At 41.5% G+C, this 20,060-nt stretch overlaps 1 protein-coding gene and 1 long non-coding RNA gene across 5 annotated transcripts in view; both read right to left on the reverse strand.

Annotated features, from left to right (window-relative positions):
* Positions 1-20,060, reverse strand: part of LOC308469255 — a 270,286-nt gene that overhangs the window by 45,269 nt on the left and 204,957 nt on the right. The window lies entirely within an intron of this gene.
* The window catches only part of RASGEF1C (RasGEF domain family member 1C), a 102,862-nt gene that overhangs the window by 20,323 nt on the left and 62,479 nt on the right, over positions 1-20,060 (reverse strand). For 3 of the 4 annotated variants that reach the window (XR_013982012.1, XM_080991414.1, XM_080991413.1), the window contains exons 5-10: positions 15,722-15,934; positions 13,953-14,027; positions 7,866-7,976; positions 5,522-5,624; positions 5,220-5,299; positions 3,937-4,032 (exon numbers count right to left, since the gene is read on the reverse strand). Coding sequence is in view for 3 of the 4 variants with exons in the window: in XM_080991414.1 (XP_080847540.1) it covers positions 3,937-4,032; positions 5,220-5,299; positions 5,522-5,624; positions 7,866-7,976; positions 13,953-14,027; positions 15,722-15,934 (678 nt within the window). In the remaining variant the exon portion in view is untranslated. The remainder of the gene's footprint in view (positions 1-3,936; positions 4,033-5,219; positions 5,300-5,521; positions 5,625-7,865; positions 7,977-13,952; positions 14,028-15,721; positions 15,935-20,060) is intronic. The other variant, XM_080991415.1, reaches the window with a different exon arrangement.

Genomic DNA, 20,060 nt, shown 5'->3' on the forward strand with positions numbered 1-20,060 from the left:
ATGTGTGTGTGTAGATGGAAGGTGTGTGAGAGATCATTTTGACGCAGCTGAAATTAGTGCACTGTCACAGGCTGGGCCAAGGGACTGATGAAAGAGTCATCATTAGGCAGATAATTAGAAGAGCACATAAAGTACCGTATTTTTTGCTCTATAAGACTCACTTTTTCCCTCCTAAAAAGTAAGGGGAAATGTGTGTGCATCTTATGGAGCAAATGCAGGCTGCGCAGCTATCACAGAAGCCAGAACGGCAAGAGGGATTGCTGCTTTCGCTGCGCAGTGATCCCTCTTGCTGTTCTGGCTTCTGGGATTCAGAATTTTTTTTTCTTGTTTTCCTCCTCCAAAAACTAGGTGCGTCTTGTGGTCTGGTGCGTCTTATAGAGCGAAAAATACGGTATCCTCAAGCTCTGACCCTCCTATGAACTGCTACATGAAATGGGTTGGTGCAACTATGCTAGATATACTGTCAGGGGCATTACGGGGTGGGGGGGTGGCCGCCCCGGATGCCATTCCAAAGGGGGGATGACAAGATGCTGACCCCTGATTGGCGGCACCTCCCGGGGCACGCACCACTCTCCGCATCCCCCCAGGACGCGCACCCCCCCTGGGCCATGCGCCACGCCCACTGGGATGAACACTGTTCCGGGTACTGGAGCAGGTTGCTTCGCCTCTGCATACTGTTGCTCTTAATCTTTACAGCCGTACATGGCTTAGGCCTGAAATACCTGTTAAGAGTGCCTTCTCTCACATCAGTCAGCCTCTCCACTGAGACAGCCACCTGAGACCTTTCTTCACTACACAATCTGAAGTGTAAAAGGTAAAGGTAAAGGTACCCCTGACCGTTAGGTCCAGTCACAGACGACTCTGGGGTTGTGGCGTTCATCTCACTTTACTGGTCGAGGGAGCCGGCGTTTGTTCATAGACAGCTTCCGGGTCATGTGGCCAGCATGACTAAGCCACTTCTGGTGAACCAGAGCAGTGCACGAAAACGCCGTTTACCTTCCCGCCGGAGCAGTACCTATTTATCTACTTGCTCTTGACATGCTTTCGAACTGCTGGGCAGGAGCTGGGACTGAGCAACAGGAGCTCAACCCGTCGCAGGGATTTGAACCGCCGACCTTCTGATCGGCAAGCCCTAGGATCTGTGGTTTAGACCACAGCGCTACCCGCGTCCCTTACAATCTCAAGTGTAATTGCTGGCAACTACACAGAGAGAGCCTCCTCACCTTTGCAATCCCCTCAGGGGGCCTGCCGGGTGCCCTCACTAGGTAAAAAAGTAAAGGTAAAGGACCCCTGGACAGTTAAGCCCAGTCAAAGGCAACTATGGGATTCGGCACTCATCTTGCTTCAGGCCGAGGGAATCAGACCCCAACTGCAGAGTGATGCCAGCATTACTGAGCTGGTGCACAGCTTCTTTCACCCAACAAAATAGAGCCTTCCAGGGGGTGGGGCTGAGCTGTCCTGGGATCTGCTGGATCCTGAGCCAGACCTGCAGCCATCACATGAAGGCATGGGAGGTGCAGGTTGGTACAGTGATCTGTCTGACCCCTCCCCCACCTTTTGGCCCAGCTGCCAACTTTGGCAAGGCAGTTAAAAAAAAAAAAAAGCCCTGCTGAGCTGAGAGGTGTGCATAGAGGTAAAGATTGCTCCCCAACCCTATTTATTATATTGTAGTTTTCTTTATTATTTCTAAATTCAAACCTGCTCTTCAGTGAATATTTCAATCCCGGGGTGGGGTGGGGAATATTATTATTAATAGTAATAAAGATAATATATGGAAGAAATAATATATGGAAATCACGGAATCCATGAAAACAAGCCCAGTAAATCACATGAACAAATTAACAATCCCATGATTTAAAAAAACCTACACTAAGGGCAACAATTAGAATTCCCCACTCACTCCCACTCTGTCTGTCATACAAAGAGGGCCCCACTATTTCTAAATTTCACGTCATTCTCTTCTTTTTTACTATTACTGTATACTTTTTTTGTACTTTTCCTTTTTCTTGAGTGTCTTGGAAGCGTAAATACATATTGAAGGGGCACGATATAAATTATGTAAATAAACAATGAATGACTTAACTACAGTATAAACAATTTTTTAAAAATCAAACACAAAGAGTCGTGGAATGTACCCCAGCTTTCAAAGGTAGAAAGCATCAGTATACAATGTAAGAATGTCATTTTGGCTTCCCTGTTCAGATCCTATTCTTCTGCATAGCCCTAAATTAAATTCTCCACACAGTTACTTTCTGATAACAGTCCATTGGAATGCATGACACATTGAATGTGTAGTCTACTGTGAGCAGCAGTCACTGTGTCTGCTTCAGCGTGCTGAGAATTTGCAAGTCAAATCAGATAGTCAATTAAGGTCTTAAGATATTCATCTCCTGCACTTGCCTAGAAAAAAATCCACTCCATGATGTAATATACACTTCCATTCAAATAACGAATCCTCTGTATGCGTGTGGGTATGCACACTTTCCACAGCAACTCACAACTCAAAGCTGTGTTTTTTAACTTTCAAAAAATATATTCAATCTCTACCTGATTTAATTAATTTAACCTCTGTCTTTCCCCCCATTTCTATTCAAGCATTAAGAAAACTAAGCCCAAAGTGTCAGATTATATTATATACCGGTACTTCAAAAGAAGGAGGGAGGGCTTGGATATATAACCAGCAGTGGACAATATTTATCTTTAAATTAATAGCAATCACATTTCATTTCATTTGACCAAGGGTGAGTAGAAATATTACATTTTTTTAAAAAAATGAAGAAAAGACATTAAGGCTTGGAGAGCAGAATTACAGCTATAGTGGCTGTGGGATTTGAAAACACCAAACCATGATGAGGTCTGGATTTGATGCATAAACACCTTCTTGGCAACTATCACATTATGCATTCAGTTAAAGGAGGATGTAGTCTTTATCCCTTGCGTTTCCATCTGACTATTAACCTTCTGCTGCCCTTGGTTTTAAAGAGAAACCTTCCCATGTAACCAGCATGAATGACTTCCACAGGAAATGAGATAAGTAATAGAGAAACAGGTTTGCATGGCTATACCTTAGAGACAGACTGCATAAGCATCTTAAAAGTATCAGCTTCTCATTCAAGCATGAATGTGGCTGTCTCGTATTCATTTCCTTATTATATATATCCTTCCTTATTATACCTCTTATCATCTCCCTATGGATCTATTTGTTCAGACTAGGGCAAAAGATTCCCCAGTGGTGTGGGCTCTTCCCCACCTCGCTACTTGCAGCTGAGGCAATCAGGGAGCCTATATAATTGCAGAATCTTCATTTCAAAGGACCTGCACCACATTGTCTTGCCTCTGCTCCAGAGGGCTGGGGAACCCTCCAGTGGGGGAATGAGGAATCACTGAGTATTTCTTCCCTCCCTGCTCTACTGATAGAAGACACTGACAGCTGAGCAACAGTTGGATGCAACCTTCAGAATATCACAGTATTTTGCCTCTCATGCAGGGATGCTGAAAAGATGAACAACTATAAAACGAGCCAGTATGGGCTGTGAAAAGAAACAGTTCCAGGGCAGCATGGTGATCTGGAGCAGGTGAAGGAGACACAGGCTGAGTCGCTGCTTGGTCATGGACCTCACTGCATGACTTTGTCCAGTCAATTATCTCTCAGCCTAACCTACCTTTGTTGTTGTAAGGATAATATTGGTGTAGAAGCATGTTTACAGTCATACCTTGGGTTACAGATGCTCCAGGTTGCGTTTTTTCGGGTTATGGACCCGCTGAAACCCGGAAGTACCAGAACGGGTTACTTCCAGGCTTGCGCATGTGCAGAAGCACCGAATCGCAACCCGCGCATGCGCAGATGCACACAGATCACGTTCGCAACCCGAGAGTCCACTGTATTGTGCTGAGCTTCTTGGCGGAAAAATAAGATGATGATGATGATAATAATACCTTTTCCCTGTTGCTGTGTGCTGTTAGGGACCGATGTGCAGCTCCCCGCAATGCAGTTCTGTAGTTATAAAAATTACCTGTAGGGTCCATTTGATGCTACAGAGGAAGAAAACATTGGAAGATCAAAAGATATTTTGAATTGCCTTTGCAGTGCAAAGCTGATGTGGTAAGTAATACAGGTGAACTAGAGACAAAACTACTCAACACCTCCTTTTCAGGTCAATTTCTATTCATTTATTTTCATCTAGTTTCTTAAGAGTGACCAGTCCGTAACATTTTTGTCATGATAAAAACCCTTCAGTCCTCTAAGAGTGCTTCTAAAGATGCTTCCATATGATGATTTTTGTTGTTGTTGTTAGTGGTCACTACTTATTTTGTTGTTGTTAGGCACAGACAAACACACAGATCACACATGGTTTACCCTAATGGCAGAATATTAAACGGCAACTGCCACTCCTCGATTAATCTGTTTCCGGAGTGCAGAGCAATGCCAGGATTGTACAGTGGTGCAACCATGTAATTACACCAAACACTTATGCGTGTGTGTGTGTGTGTGTGTGTGAACATGCACATACATCTACAAATGAGACAGGCCTACTTCAACTTTGTATGCTGGACAAACTGACAGTCCACTTGGTTTTTCAAGAGAGAGCCCACTTGTACCAAGACAAGCAAAGGTGTGTGGCAAGAAGGACTGACTGAAGCGGTAGCAACAGTTGTATAGTATGTAGAACTTGTTAACTGAATTAAGAAGCACAGGTATACCTGAGGGTTGCTCCTTAAAATGATATTCTGAAAGTACCCTACAGAGGAAATGGCTTGCGTAACTTACATTATCATAGGAACCTCAGCAGTGAGCCTCACAATTGATTCCAAGCAAATACAGACATTTCCAAAATTACCACGGGATAGTCTGATGCGCAATTTCCCCTGCTGACAGATTTCAGGCACTGATTGCCCATAACTTGGTAGCTGTTTGATATATTCTCTGGTTTTAATGCCCGTCAATCCTAGCATGAGGGTTGCTAGTTAAGTCAAGATAACACCAGAACTCAGTATAGCTCTTAACCATGGCCTGCGCTAAATAGACAAGACTGGAAAAGAATACATTTGTGCACTCATTTGTGGTCTGGACTTTATTCCTCATATTTCTGCTTTTTACTTCTTTACCATCTTTAATTTAATGTGATATGCAAAGCCAATCATCTCATTTGGCCCTTGCCTAGCAATATTCGGTTTAAATAAATGCATGAATAGCAAATACGTAATTCTGAACATTTTACCTCAAGGATAAAAAATTTGGCTGTTTTCACTTTTGACCAAGTCTTCTTTAACCTGGAGACTGGACTCATGTTCATACCGGCTGGAGGAAAATAAGAGGAAAAAGAACAGAAGAAGACTTTATTGTTTGCTGCTATTGTTGTTGTTGTTGCTGTTGCTGTTACGGTTATTGTTATTGTTACTATTATTACAATTTATTATCCACTCTTCACCCTAAGGTCCCAGGGCAGGTTACAACAATTAAGAAAGGGAATCCACTTTACATATCCTTAATATAATACAGAAATGACAATAACACACTTACATATGATTGCCATCAGCGAGTTAAAATTCCCAATGTTAAAGCACTCGCGAGCAACATCAATGAAAAACTCAATGACTTGTGCTCTCTGCTTCTTTTTTGCTGGCTGCAAATAAACAGACAGATAAAACAGCTATGGAAGACAAGTGTAAAAAAACCGCTGGGAGATGTCAGAACACTGTGTCAGACAGAGATGCCCTATTCTACAGTTCAATTGATTTCAAAACAGCTACAAAATCCCATTCAAGCTGTTTGATTAATGACACTCATTGCTGGCAACTTGCAAAATCAAGGATCCTACCAGGGAGAGTGACCAAAGTCTATTATACCTTTAAAAATGTCTTCAAGCAATGACCCAACATTGACACATAAACCTGTACTCTAAAGACTATTAATTCCACTGATAGTCTGTCCAACTAGCTATCAATAAAATGTCAATTACTGTAACTTTTTCTGGGCTTGGCGCCAATCAGTGCAATTTTTTTCTGGACTTGGTCTTAAGAGGAGAGAAAAGACATTAATCTTGAAATTAGTAGATTTCTGGAGAATTTTCTTTTGTGTTTCTTGTATCTCACAATATTCCCATCCAGTGCCGGATTTACATATGGGCTGCATGGGATACAGCCCAGGGCCTCATAATCTAAGGGGGCCCTCAGCTTCTTGCTTTTAATAAAATGAAACAAAACAAAAAATAGAAAAAAAGATTTACTAACCAGGCCCAATTGCTTAGTAACAATGTTTTGCTTTTCATGATCAAATGCTATTAAGTTTGGGCCTCCTAGGTCCTCCTAGCCCAGGGCCTCCCAAGACCTCCAGTTGCTTTAATCTGAGCCTGCTCCCATCTCTCTCTTTTATAATATTTTTAAATTAATTTTTACAATAACAGAAAATAAAAACCTCACAACTCCCCAGTGTGGGATTTCCAAAATCCCCTGACTTTCCTCCACTTCCCTTCTTGGTTCTTTCGTTTTACATTTGTAAATCCACGTCCTTAATATCTTCAATTCACAATAATTTCAAATTTTATACATTGTTCATCATTTCGTAAGTGTTTTTCGTGCTCCCATCTCTTTTTAATGATAACAAAGGAAGTTAAAGTCAGAAGGACTGAATCGTGAAAGAGATTTAGCTGAAAACGGATATAGTGAAAATTACCTACCATCAGTCTACCCAGTATTCTGTCACAAACAATGGGCACTTCCGTATGTTCTAGAAGTAGAGTGGGCAGCCTCTAAGCCAAGGGCCATATTTTCTCTGGGGGAAATGGTCAAGGGCCACATAGCACTAGAGAGTGGACTAGAGCTGAGGTGAGCAGGAATACCTGTGTTCTCTCTCTCCTGTACACATGTACATGACATCTTTAGGCAGATAGGTCTTGGCAAGAGAATAGTTATCCCAAACATTCTCAGATAAGGCTGCATACACACCACACGTTTAAAGCACATGACTTCTGCCAAGGTATACTGGGGACTGTGGTTTACCTCTCACAGAGCAACAGTTCCCAGCACTCTTAACAAGCTACAGTTCCCATGATTCCTTGGGGGAAGACAAATGCTTTATATGTATGGGGAGTGTGTAGCCTGGGTTAGTTCAACAACCAAATGGTACAGGGTGATACTATAACGATAGCACCCCATACTTCTGCTTGGTTTTCCTTAAGACCATGATGGGAAGGAAACACAATAATAAGTTATTTCCATTATTTACTGTACAAGTCTATTCCATTCAAAGGTTGGTATCCAACTAATGTGCACCATCATTGCAATATCTCTGCTTGCACAATGGAACTTCACCCCCTCCCCTCATGCACCTCCTAAATCTGTTCTAAGGGTTTTCCCCACCCCACCTGGAGAAGATTTGGTGAGTGCTCCAGCTGCACGCAGGAGGAGGAAAGGGGGATCTCTACTGCACAAGTGTTAATCTTGTGCATGGGACATGTTAGTTGGATACAGACAGATGCCAACCAACAGCGTTCAATTGGAACAAAGAGCAATTCAGGTTTTCTTCAGATTGATGCTCCAATTTAATACTCCAGTTAATACTCCAATTTAATACTAAAGTTAAGAGTTTTCCCCAGGAGAGGAGCAGGGCAAGAGGAAAACTGTTCATACACAGTCCACTTATGAGACACAACTGTCTAAAATTCTACAGCAAAATTACTGCTCTATCGCTGCATCAATAGCCTATTTCACCATTTATATACCGCAGTGTTTCTGTGAAAAGTATAAAAAGTGTAAAAACCCAAAGTACATTCTGTGATTAGTCCATATATATAAATATATATGCTCCACTTTTGTGAGTAAATAGTCTCAAAGTTCCACAATCAGACAAATGGTATTCAACTTACCATGCAGATTTCTGTTGCTACAAGATAGCAGAGTCTATTGAACCATTTGACATAGGCCTCAAGGTTGCTAGTTTTTTTCTGTTCACTGAAACAAGGCTGAAAAACAAAGACCTGACATGACATAAACTAGCTTCTGCTGTGCTTTAATATATATAATAAGATATATAATATCACAGTAACTGTAGAGTCTTGTTCTATGATCAATAGCATACATTTCTATCATCAACAACATTCAAAAGCATGTGGACATATACCTATAAACACAAACACACACACACACACACACACACACACACACAAATGGACCGTGCATGTGGGACGGAGCTTTAGATGTCAGTGGGTGGGTAGTGGCAGATGTGTTGGGCTTAACAGAATGCAAAGCTTTCTACAAATCAAATCAGTGAATGATGAACAGTCCCACTTTGCCTACAGCAATTGCACACGAGGCAATTTATTCCAATTGGTGCTCCCTAGGATATTAACAGCCAGGATATTGCTGTATGCAACAAGAATCTGGAGAAAATAAAATCAGACAAGGACGCCTTTCCATGTAATATGTATTAAGTTTACGCCTTTGACTCCCAAGAGTTCCTACAGTTTGGCAAATCCAATTGCCCATGGTGTTGTCTTGCATGAAACAAAATTTCTGATTAAGTTGGGGGGAATCAACAGCAAAGCAAAATATGATAGAGTTACAGTACAGAATATTTTTTTGCCTAAAATATTATTTCCTTCACATGCTCTTGTCTTTGAGAAAATAATATCTTCACTACCCAATTCTTTATCGCTGACCTATTTCTGTATCATTGGTTGCTGTGAAACAAGTCACTCAGATGGCAAAATTCATCAGGAAATGTCATTTTTGTGACGTGCTCTTTTGGCTGTGGTTACTAGGCAATTGCATGGGAGTGAGAAGGTTAGTTTGGTATCTGAATTCTTTTGATGATTTTAAATCACCTCCAGCACCTTTTACCACCTTCTCCTTAGGATAATCTTCCAGAGATGGCTGACTATTCTGATTCCCCCCCCCCCTATTATTTTTTGTTTGCAGCCACTAGAGGGTATCAGAAGATTTTTCTTTCTTTCATTAATGTGATAATTGATTTCTATTTTAGAGCCTGAGGATAAGATGAGTAAATTGTGAGCTCCATGAGGACGAAGTTGGCGAAAAGGGGCTCTCATGCATAGGGTAATCTGGGAAAGAGTGTTGCCTGGGATTTTGAGTGTTTGCAATGTTTGCACATATATCTGTATTGTAGAAATGTATCCTAAGGCTAAAGAAGATTAAAAGGGGGCATTGGGGAATCACACGAAACAGGAGGCCCTTCTAAAATGTAAGCAGCCTGGAGCCCATTGCAGTATGATGTGATGCAAATTCAATAAATATAACTCTTGCTTCTCTGTCTCAGCGCATGACAGCAGGAAGAAGTGCCTTGCTCATACTGAATTAATGGGGTTTGAAGTGGCGTGAATGGCCAGGAAAGGGATCTTGGGGGTCACAGAGGATAGCTTGTTGAAAATGTTAACTCAGCTTTGAAATATAGTACCACAATGGGCCATTGGCTGATCACAGTGGTGAAATGGATAAGGTAAAATAAGCTGAGCTTGAATCCTGGCAAGACAGAGCCATTGTGGGTAAGTAGTTCCTGGGTCTGAGAAGTTGCCTGCCGTTATGTGGTTGCACTCCCTTTGTAGGAGCAGGGTCACAGTTTGCTTCTGGATCCATGGCTTGCTGTAATTCCCCCCCCCTTTTGACTCTCTTGCGTATCCATCAGGTCTGTCATGTAGCAGCTCCTTATCATCTAATGAATGTAACCATTCATTAAATCTTAGTTAGGTGAAGCTACCCATATTAGTATTTATTTTCTAATTGACAAAATGGGTTTGAATTCTAGTTCCGCCACTTTGCCATTCACTCTCTGGAATTCACACACTGTTCTCTTCTGTCATCTCCATCTCATATTTTGTTACATTATCCTTAATTACTCCTTGTACTTTTCTCCCGTTGCTATACTTGGATTCTTTTATATCCAAGTATATTTAATGCTCCATGGCACGCAAAGCCTTTGGGCATCCATTAACATAGCACTCAACATCTCCACTCCTTGTTTTTTTAGTTCAATTTAGTTTCACTCTAGAAGTCTTTCGGTTTCAACCAACATAGACTCCTATGTCCTCATTTCATCATCTCAACTTTTCCCCCTTAATTTAATTTAGTAGCTTAGGTCAGTCACTGTCTTTGGACTGTGCATGCATGTGCGTGCATACATACACACAAAGATTAGCAAACAAATATGAAATGTTTCATGTAAGGATGGTTGTGCTAGTGCAAAGCTGCAATTTGTGCCACACCCTGTACTTTGTGACAATAATGCACCCTTATCACAAGATGACACAACTGGTACACAAAATGCTATGCAGGACTCTTTTGCCCAATATGGGACCTCAAACTCATAACCCTGAGATTAAGGGTCTCATGTTCTACCAACTGAGCTATCCCAGCCTTGCAGGGGGTTGAACAAGATGACCCTTGTGGTCCCTTCCAACTCTACAATTCTATGATTCTATGAACGCTCCATTGCCTGCTTTTTAAAATCTGATTCAGTTTTAGTGTAGACATGTTTCTGTTTCAACCAACATTTACTACTGTGTCCTCATTTTATCATCTAATCTAAAGGTTTTCTTGGTTATCACTTAGAGATGTGTATTAAATCTTTACATTCCCCAGCACAACTGGAGATCAGGTGAATGGCACCACTTCTTGCCTGTGCCCCCCACCTCACCGAGTCCCATTTTCTGCCCCTATTCCTGTCTGCTGAACTGAGCAGCACTTGAGGATATGTATGCATCACAAGCAATTGTGGAGAGGAGAAGATGACAGGCCAATGGGAGGAAGGAAAGCAGCAAGGAAATTAAAGTTCTCTGAGTTGCAGTTTGGCGGTCAAAATAATCTACAGACCCAAAAAATTATTTGGAAGCCAATGAAATCAAAAGGCAGTTTCCTCCCATAGCCCGCAACAAATAATGCAGTGACCAAGCACCCTAACTCAATCCCAGCAAAATAAGAAGCAGAAGCACAACATGCTCCCCTTTAAAATCCCACTAGAAAATGGATGGAAGATGTTGCAAGACACATGGCTAATTTTGAGGTATTTGTTGATTTGTGCGACGTCTGCTGAGAATAATAATAATAATAATAATAATAATAATAATAATACCTTTATTGTCAATGTACAACCTGTGTACAACAAAATTAACCGAGCCTCCCCCCCAAACACTCAATCTCATTGCACTCTGTGTGCTTGTCGCATAACACACCAACCCCGAAAGTCTGTTGCACTATATTATTTTCTGTTCAGCAGCCTAACAGCCCACAGATAGAAACTGTTTTTTAGCCTGTTGGTACAACTGATTATACTTCTATATCTCCTGCCCAAGGGTAGAAGATTAAAGAGGTGCTGGCTGGGGTGTGAATCATCCCTGAGAATTTTTCTCGCTCTCCTAAGGCAACCATCCCTTGCAATGTCATCTAGCAGGCTCAGGGGACAGCCCATGATATCATGTGCTGTGTTCACCACCCTCTGTAAAGACTTTCTGTCCATGGCTGTCAAGCCAACATATCACACTGTGATACAATATGAGAGGACACTTTCTATTATGGACCGGTAGAAGGAGGTCATCAATTGTTGTTTAACATTGTTCTTTCGCAAGACCCTGAGGAAGTGGGGTCTCTGTTGGGCCTTCCTAACCACCTGAGTTATATTGTTTTTCCAAGTGAGGTCTTCACTAAGGTAAACTCCCAGGAATTTTAATGAAGAGACTCTCTCCACACAACCCCCTGCTCCGATATACAAAGGGGCTAGTTCCCCTCTCTTCCTCCGAAAGTCCAATACCATCTCCTTTGTCTTGCTAATATTCAGGTGCAAGTCATTCTCTAAGCACCATGTAGATACTTTTTGAACCTCCCCTCTGTACGCTCATTCATCCCCACCTGTAATTAGACCCATTATGGTAGTATCATCGGCAAACTTAATAATTACAGTGGATGAATCAGATGAAATACAGTCATATGTATACAACGAGTACAGGTAAGGAGTCAGCACACATCCCTGTGGGGTGCCAGTGCTGAGCTTCAGGGAGGTAGATGTAACAGGCCCAATCCTCATTGTTTGTGTCCAATCCCTCAGAAAGTCTTTGATCCAGTCACAGATGGTAGAAGGTAGGTCTAGTTCCATCAGCTTTTTGATAAGAATGTCCGGAAGGATGGTATTAAAAGCCGAGCTATAATCAATAAACAACATTCTAACATAATTCCCCGGTCTCACTCACTGCAAGGTGAAAGGCTGTAGCTATGGCATCATCTGTTGACCTATTTCTCCTATAGGCGAACTGATGTTTATCAAAATCCAGTGGAAAACATGTCCTAAGGTGTTGAAGGACCAATCTCTCAAAGCATTTCATTACTACAGATGTTAATGCAATAGGTCTGTAGTCCAACGAGGGAAGGGGCCACTTTCCTCATACTATCACCCCAGGTATTTTGTTCTTTTGTTTCAATGAATATTCTTTACTTCTTTTTGTATGCATTGTAAGTGAACAAAATTTCCTAGCCATCAGAAATTTATGCTGCATTAAGAAGTTTCCTTTAACATATTTCATCTCCAATGTACCAGCCTTACAGATGCTGTATTGTCAGTCTTAGGAATACTTTGCTTTTAGTTACTGCATTGTGATTACATCCAGCTAGTCACATGCCAAAACCTGCTTCTGAAGAATTATCTGTGCACCAATAGTGCATAAAGCAGCACCTTCTCCTATTTTCTTTCTCACAGACACTAATGGGCATGTTGCCCTTGACGTTAACAAGCAAGGAGCTGACTATGCACAGGCAGAGGCTAATTTCCCCCCTACTGGGATTGCAGCACAGAATATTAAAATATGCACTCTCTAATTACCAATACAAAACCACGCTTTTCTTCTTATTCCAGCTACAAGGTGCACATCAGGGGCATTTGAAACCCCAAAAGAACATCAGGTAGGAAATGGTTCCGTGGACTTATTTCAAATGTACACTGTGTGCATGAGCACCATGTCCTAAACACCACAGCTTCATGCAACTCTGAAAAACGTGTTCCAGGCACCTCCCTATAAATATAAACAGATGTGTACTGCCTACTGCCTATTGCTGCACATCCCACTCTTTGAATTGCTCACTCAGAATGGGTAATGCAACCAGGGACAGATCTACTATGAAACTAATGAATTGTAAACTTTAGGGTCCCTAATTCCAGAGGGGGCCCCAGAAGCAACTTTATTCCACATTGCTTAGAAAAAATGCTTTTAAACGTCCATCATGCATGTATATAATATTTCCCTAATTTTCCCTCATTCTCACCCCACCACAGAATCATAAAACAGTTGGAAGGGACCACAAGGATAATCTATTCCAACCTCCTGCAATGCAGGAATATTTCACCCCATGTGGGGCTCACACCCATGTCCCTGAGATTAAGAGTCTCATACTCTACCAACAGAGTTATAACTCGAAAGCTATAAGTACTAAGCTATAAGCATAGGGAATTTTTATTCACACCAGTGACTTTGACATGTCAGTGCAGCTATTTTAATCCAAATACAGTGGTACCTCAGGTTACATACGCTTCAGGTTACGTACACTTCAGGTTACAGACTCCGCTAACCCAGAAATAGTACCTCGGGTTAAGAACTTTGCTTCAGGATGAGAACAGAAATCATGCTCCAGCAGCGCAGCGGCAGCAGGAGGCCCCATTAGCTAAAGTGGTGCTTCAGGTTAAGAACAATTTCAGGTTAAGAACGGAACTCCGGAATGAATTAAGTACTTAACCCGTGGTACCACTGTATGAGATGCAGTAGTTAATTTAAAAATAAATAAATGGTGGTGATCTGTCATAGAACAAACCCACAGAAGAAGATAACAGTGGTTACCCAGACCTCATTTCTGGTTGCAATGGGGGCCCCATCTCAGTTTAAGCTTCAGGGCCCAAAAAATGTAGGTCCGCCACTAAATGCAACTGGAAATAGGAGCAGCAACAATAGTGCTAGTCATACCTTTGTGCTTTCCAAAGGATCTTTATGGACAAATGCTTGAACAAATTCTTCAGGTCCAATGTGACCCAGTCTTTCCTTTTGCAAGAAATAAAGTGAGAAATAAATTGTAATATAGCACGTCTGGAATCACTTATTCACTTTATGGTGCTTGAAGTAGCACCCTTCAGATCTGAAACCAGAATTTAAAAGGAATTTATGAAACCACTGGCTGGCAGACTAGCTCTGCCTGGTTTACTCTCCATCAGGAATTGCTTACAGCAGGGATGGGGAACTTGTGGCCCTCCAGCTATTGCTTGATTAACACTCTCATCATCACCCAAACAATAGCCGTGCTAGCTGGGGCTACTGGGACTTGCAGTCCAACAACATCTAGCAAGTCCACAGATTCCTCATCCTCAACAGAGAAAGCAATTACAACATGGTTAGAGTCTATACTGCATAAGCAGGAAAGACATTCCAGCTGAAATAGACTAGGCTACTGGAGTTCTCTGATTAGATTCTCCCTTGGTTTTTCTTTCCTCTTGAGCTCTTTCCTTGATCATAACCATACCTGCACCGAAGTGGCTATGGGGTGCTGTGGGGCAGTGGGAACCCAGCTGCACAGCATCTAAGCCCATCACACACATATGCCCTGTGGAGCTAATAGTAGCTTTGTGTAATTAGGAGTGTAATTTACATCAAGGAAAGTGCTAGTGGGAAACGGACAAGGAAAAAAGTTTTAAAATCAAACCAAGAGCATCAGTTCCATGTAAGGCTGCTAAAATAAATTCCATGGGCATTCCTAATCATGAATCTCCCACATCATGTCTACGTTGTCCTAAGACCATGAGTTATAGAAGTAGATATGCATTTGTTGGTAGAAAAACAACACATCAAACCTATGATGACTTGGCACCTCAATGAAACCTTGTGAAATCCTCACAATAAGAAACAAGAATTGACTAGTGGATAAAAACAAGGGGTGATTCCGAGCAGTGGTTCCGAGTGGGAACCTGCTACGCACTGATGAAAAGGTTGATTAAAAACTTGAATGCTTCAGGGCCAAACTAGTCAAGATGACAGGTCTGATTTTGTGTGTGTGCAAACAACATATAAGGGATGGATGATTTGGATTGGGACCATGTCACTTGGGAAGAATATTTAATCCTTTCTCCCTGAACTCGTTTCCTGATTAAAATACCCTCACCCAGTCTGTTACTTGCCCCATTTGGGAAAATGTAACATGCAATTAGCGGTTTGGAGTACCTGGAGGGGATATTTTAATCTGAAAGATGATGTAGAAGGAAGGGTCAAGACCCTCTCCCAGATCCAAATTGACCATCCAATGTCAACTTTTTGCAAATATTTAAGGATGAAAGGTTATTCAGAGAAACTTTGTGTTCTTCATTCATCAAGACCAATACTAATCAATATCATATTGCAGCATGCGGGAAGAAAAAGATGGCTGCATCTGAAACTAGCATTAACCTGAACAGTACATATTTGGTCTACTGTAGGTGCACAAGCTTCTTAACTATATAAGTTAGCTTTTGTTATTAGTAGTAAGATATCTTATTCCCTCCCAGTGGGCAATTGCTTGGACTGAAGGACTCACATGATGCCCTGTACTTGTGGTCCTACATTCAGAAATTTACCACAACACATTTGAGTTCCTGCCATGGGGAAGGGGATTTGATCATATTTTAATCCTCTCGAAAGTCTCAATAGGGATTTTCTAGAAAATGTTGTCTTACCTAAAGATAAAGCAAAAAATCTTGCTCTCCACTTACCAGTTCCACATGTGTCAGCTGCTGGGCCAAGGTGTAGGGATCACTGCAGACACTCATCATTTCTCGTTGAATGGATGGGGGCTTACTTTTAAAAGCAACCACCTTGTCTGAGACAGCTGCGTTGATCTTGACTATCCCTTCCTGCCCATGGTTAAGAGCTGCGAGCTTCTGATTCAGGGTCTGCAGAAGCTGATTCATCTTTTTCCGGTAGGCCTGAAGTGAGGAAAAGGAAAAGAACAGGGGGGAAAGGAAAAGGAAAACATTACAAACCATGAGCTGGAAAAAATAAAATCGGTATGATTGAATGTTCCTATTTGGGAAATATCCATAAACCATTCGTGGCTTAGAATCTTATTTTCAACCAAACTATTCCAGTCAGCTTAATTATAGGTCCACCCTAAGCTCCATCCTATGGATCTCTACCACAAGACTGGCATCCAGTCAAAAACATGTGAGCAACTGTGCTCAGTGCTAGTTCAGCCTACTGACCACAATGCCAGTTTAACATGTGTGGAATACAGAAGGGGGCAGGGGGAAGAAAACAGCACCAATTAGCTTTCACCTTCCCATTTTAGTTTTGTGCTGTGAGGCTTCAAAAAACAGAACATTCTGCCCAAGCTGACCAAGCTGCCCAGGCAGAATTGTGAAAGGCTGTGCTAATTTAAAATGGATTGTACATTTCAGGGCCCAAATCAAGGTGCTCATATCAGTGTTTAAATCTGCAAACAACTAGAGCCCCAAATATTTGAAAGACTGTCTCTCTCTTTTTTTACAAACTCTCTTGGATGTTAAGATCGGCAAAGGGGGCTCTCGGTAATACCACCTCCTTCAGAAGTTTATTTGGAGGGGTGGCAATCTGGGAGAGGGCATTTTCTGTGGCAGCCCCCTAAGTTATGGAACTCCTCAGAGGTACATTGGGCCTTTTTAATATATAGCTTTCAGCAAATACTGAAGACATATCTCTTTACCCTGGCGTCAAGAGATTTGTGTTTTCGGGGCTCACCCTTTCCCTGTGGTTCATAATCTGCTTTAAGTGTTACTAATCTTGTCCTGGGGCTTATTGGTGAAGGGTGGGTAATAACATTAATAATTAATAATAAGAATAATAGATAATAGTGTCATCATGTCCCCCAATTGTAAGCTTGGGGAGCAGGGTCTGTCCATCTTTCTCCCCACCCCCCTTTGTGTGTATGTGAGAGAGGAGGGGTAGAGAGACTGCCCTGGAAGTCTTGGGGCCGTAGAGTGGGGTAGCAATTATTTAAATAATAAAAATAGTAATAATGACTCAACAGCAAGCATTAAATGCATCTTTTTAGTTATGACTGTGTATGTATATTTGCAATTATTAAGTTCAGGAATAATTTTTATGTTTTATTTTCTAGTTCTAATCAACACTACCTCACCAGCAACAGACTTCTTCTTTTGTTTGGAAAAGGAGTTTCCTGGAATATGTTTGGCTGTTTATATTTTAAAAACTTTTCAATGTGGCAGCATTTTGTGCTGTGCCACACCTTACGCAACAGTCATTTTGTGTCCTGCCAAACCACCGTGGCAGCCATTTTGTGACTGGTGCCCACAGCATCAGAAAATTTTCAGAATTTCAAATGTGCCCATGGACTCAAAAAGGTTGCTGTCACATGCAGTTACCAGTCTCTCAAAGGGAACTGCCCTGGTTTAAACTGGGGTGTGAATGAGGGCCAGTGAGACATGTCGTCTGGGCACAGTGCCAGACAGGGAGGCCTGAATGCCTGCATTTAGCCCCCTGGAACTGAGGTTCCCCATCCTTGTTATAAAAAGAATTATGGGTGGGATTCTTTTGAGGAAGAATGTGTTAGCCTGGCTAAGATATATATGAGCGTTTACAATCCTCTGCATTGCCCATAAATCCTGAAGGGCATTTAACAAGGTTTGACAGTTTGAGAGGAAACTGCTTATGAGCAAACTCTCTTCTCAATCTCTGCCTCAGACAGCTATGATTTGAGCCTACTGCTAATCTGGACATAAAGCGCTGCAAAGAAGGGAAGTCTGCAGTGAGGAAGTTGACAGCTGGATCAACACAGCAAGCGAGGCAGGTCAGAGACACACCGCAAAGTCCACGGATTATGTCATCCAGTCACATATCACTCAGGGCAACTGGAAGGATACTGGCGCACACATCAATCAGCTATGCGTTGCTGATGTTCTGGGTGACTAAAAAAGAGTGGCATGGACAACACATCACTGCTTTCGGAAGAGGCAACTGAGCTGGCAGCTGTCAGACCTCAGTAGCTTGTCCACGTGGAAATACAGCGAAGAAGTCTTGCCCCTGTTTCATGGCCTTCTGGAATATAGTATAAAACTGTCCTTTTAAAGAAGGCGTTTGGTCCATAGAGGATTGCTTTATTGTATTGGTTTTTAAAGTCTCTGAAGTAATTTTTTTTTACTGCTTCTTATTGTTGTTTTCCTACTGCTGCTTTTAGTGCTTTAATCATTTTGTAATGTAAGTTTTAAATTCTTTATTGAGGATTTGATCCTGCTGTCAGCAAAGGGAAATATCTATGTAACATCTACCATAAGCAAGCAGGAACAAAAGTATAATCCTGAAGGTGTACAATGACTCTTTGCACAAAAATAAATCTTAATTTTTTTTAATTCCAATAGCCTTGCCAAATAAGATGCAATAGGTGGCTACTAGAGAGGGGGAGAGGCTCTTGTGTGCTTAGTGTCCCTCTGCAGAGAGACTCACTAGGAAACTACAGTCTTTTTATTTTCCAAATATTTTAAATTAACCATTTAGTGCTTTTGAATGCTGTTTTATAATATTATTTGCTAGTGGCAGTTTTATCACTTCTATTTTTATTGTGTTTATTTAGTTTGGCATTTATTCTTCTTCTTCTTCAGAATTAATTATTTGTTTGCTTGTTTTCAGGTTTTTACTCATGCATTGTAAATTTATGGTTCATATCCCAGAGGATATTCATTTATTGGGTGACATACATAAGTTGTAAACAAACAAACAACTGTCCTGAGCACTGTGGCTAAGAAAATATTTAACAAACACAATGTATTCCTGAATATCTTTTTTATAATAGAAATAACCTCTTTTTTAAAACTCTTAACATGCCAATGACTGTGCAGTTTAATTTGGAACTTTGTAAAAATTTCTGCTGCTAGGTATCTATACGAAAAATCCTATTTCTCTTTAAATATCCAGTTTGGGAACCAAAGAGTACTTTTGTTTAATATTCAAGAAAAACATTTCATTCTCAAGCAGAAACACATTTAAGGAAGATGGCAAGCCCCAGCAGGTGGCTTAGAAATTCAGATTTTAATTAAGCTTTCTCTTTCAAAATGCAAATTGTAACTCTTGGCAAAAGAAACTGCTTCTCAGTATGCATACCTTTCTAAGCACTGCAAGAAGCCTCCAGAAACCAGGCTGGATAAAGAGCAGGAAAATATTGCTGTAAGGAATCATCCCAATCTCATTTCAGTAACAGATAAAATGTGTTCCATAATCCTAGGATTCTTTTGCACTTTTGATTTGATCTGACCTTTTCCCTTCAAACAAGTACAGACTCCTCCATGGAACAGTTTCTCTTTCATGCTTCCCTTTCAAAAGATAGCTGCATAAATAGGACCTTGTGACTTATTCCTTTAATTAATTGCTAGTTTTGCTCAGGGAGACTGGCATTAAGGTTTTTTCCCCAGCTCTCCACCCACCACAGCCAACTAATATAGATTTGTTTATGAAGAACTCTGGCACAGTCCAGGCTGCTCCTCCAGTTGAAAGCAATGGGAGCAGACCCTGAATGTCAACAGGCTCAAAGTCAATGTCTCCATTTCCCATATAGGGTTGATATGTTTTCAGCAGCGTGGATATTTCGTTCACTTTGAACTCTCATAATTATCATAATTATCTTTGCATCCTTTCTTCATTCAGATTGCAAGATAAAAACTGCTTGACAATTGGCAGCTATGGCCATCTGGACAAAAAAAAAAGGGGGGGGGGGTTAGAAAGCACCCAGGAGGAAGCTATTTATCTAAGAAGCCCAGCTTCATAGATACAAGCACACTCTAGCTATGTGAACATTGGCCAAAAGGCCAATGAGACCTTTGCTGCAGCAACCTGCATCTATTGATTCTGTAGACGGGGGTGGCCAATGTGATATTTTGCAATGTTGATGGACTCCATCGCCCATCATGCTGGTTGGGGCTAATGGGTCTTCAGTTCCACAGCATCTGGATGACCACTGCTGAAGACAATTCCTACTGCTGCCTTTACTACCAATACCCAGCCAGCCCATAGCCTCATGTTAGATACGCAGTGAGGAGCCTTGAGCTCATAAGTTGTGTCTTCTCC

This window comes from Podarcis pityusensis, assembly GCF_964106645.2.
Source record: "Podarcis pityusensis genome assembly, chromosome: 2".
Taxonomy (NCBI): Eukaryota; Metazoa; Chordata; class Lepidosauria; order Squamata; family Lacertidae; genus Podarcis; species Podarcis pityusensis.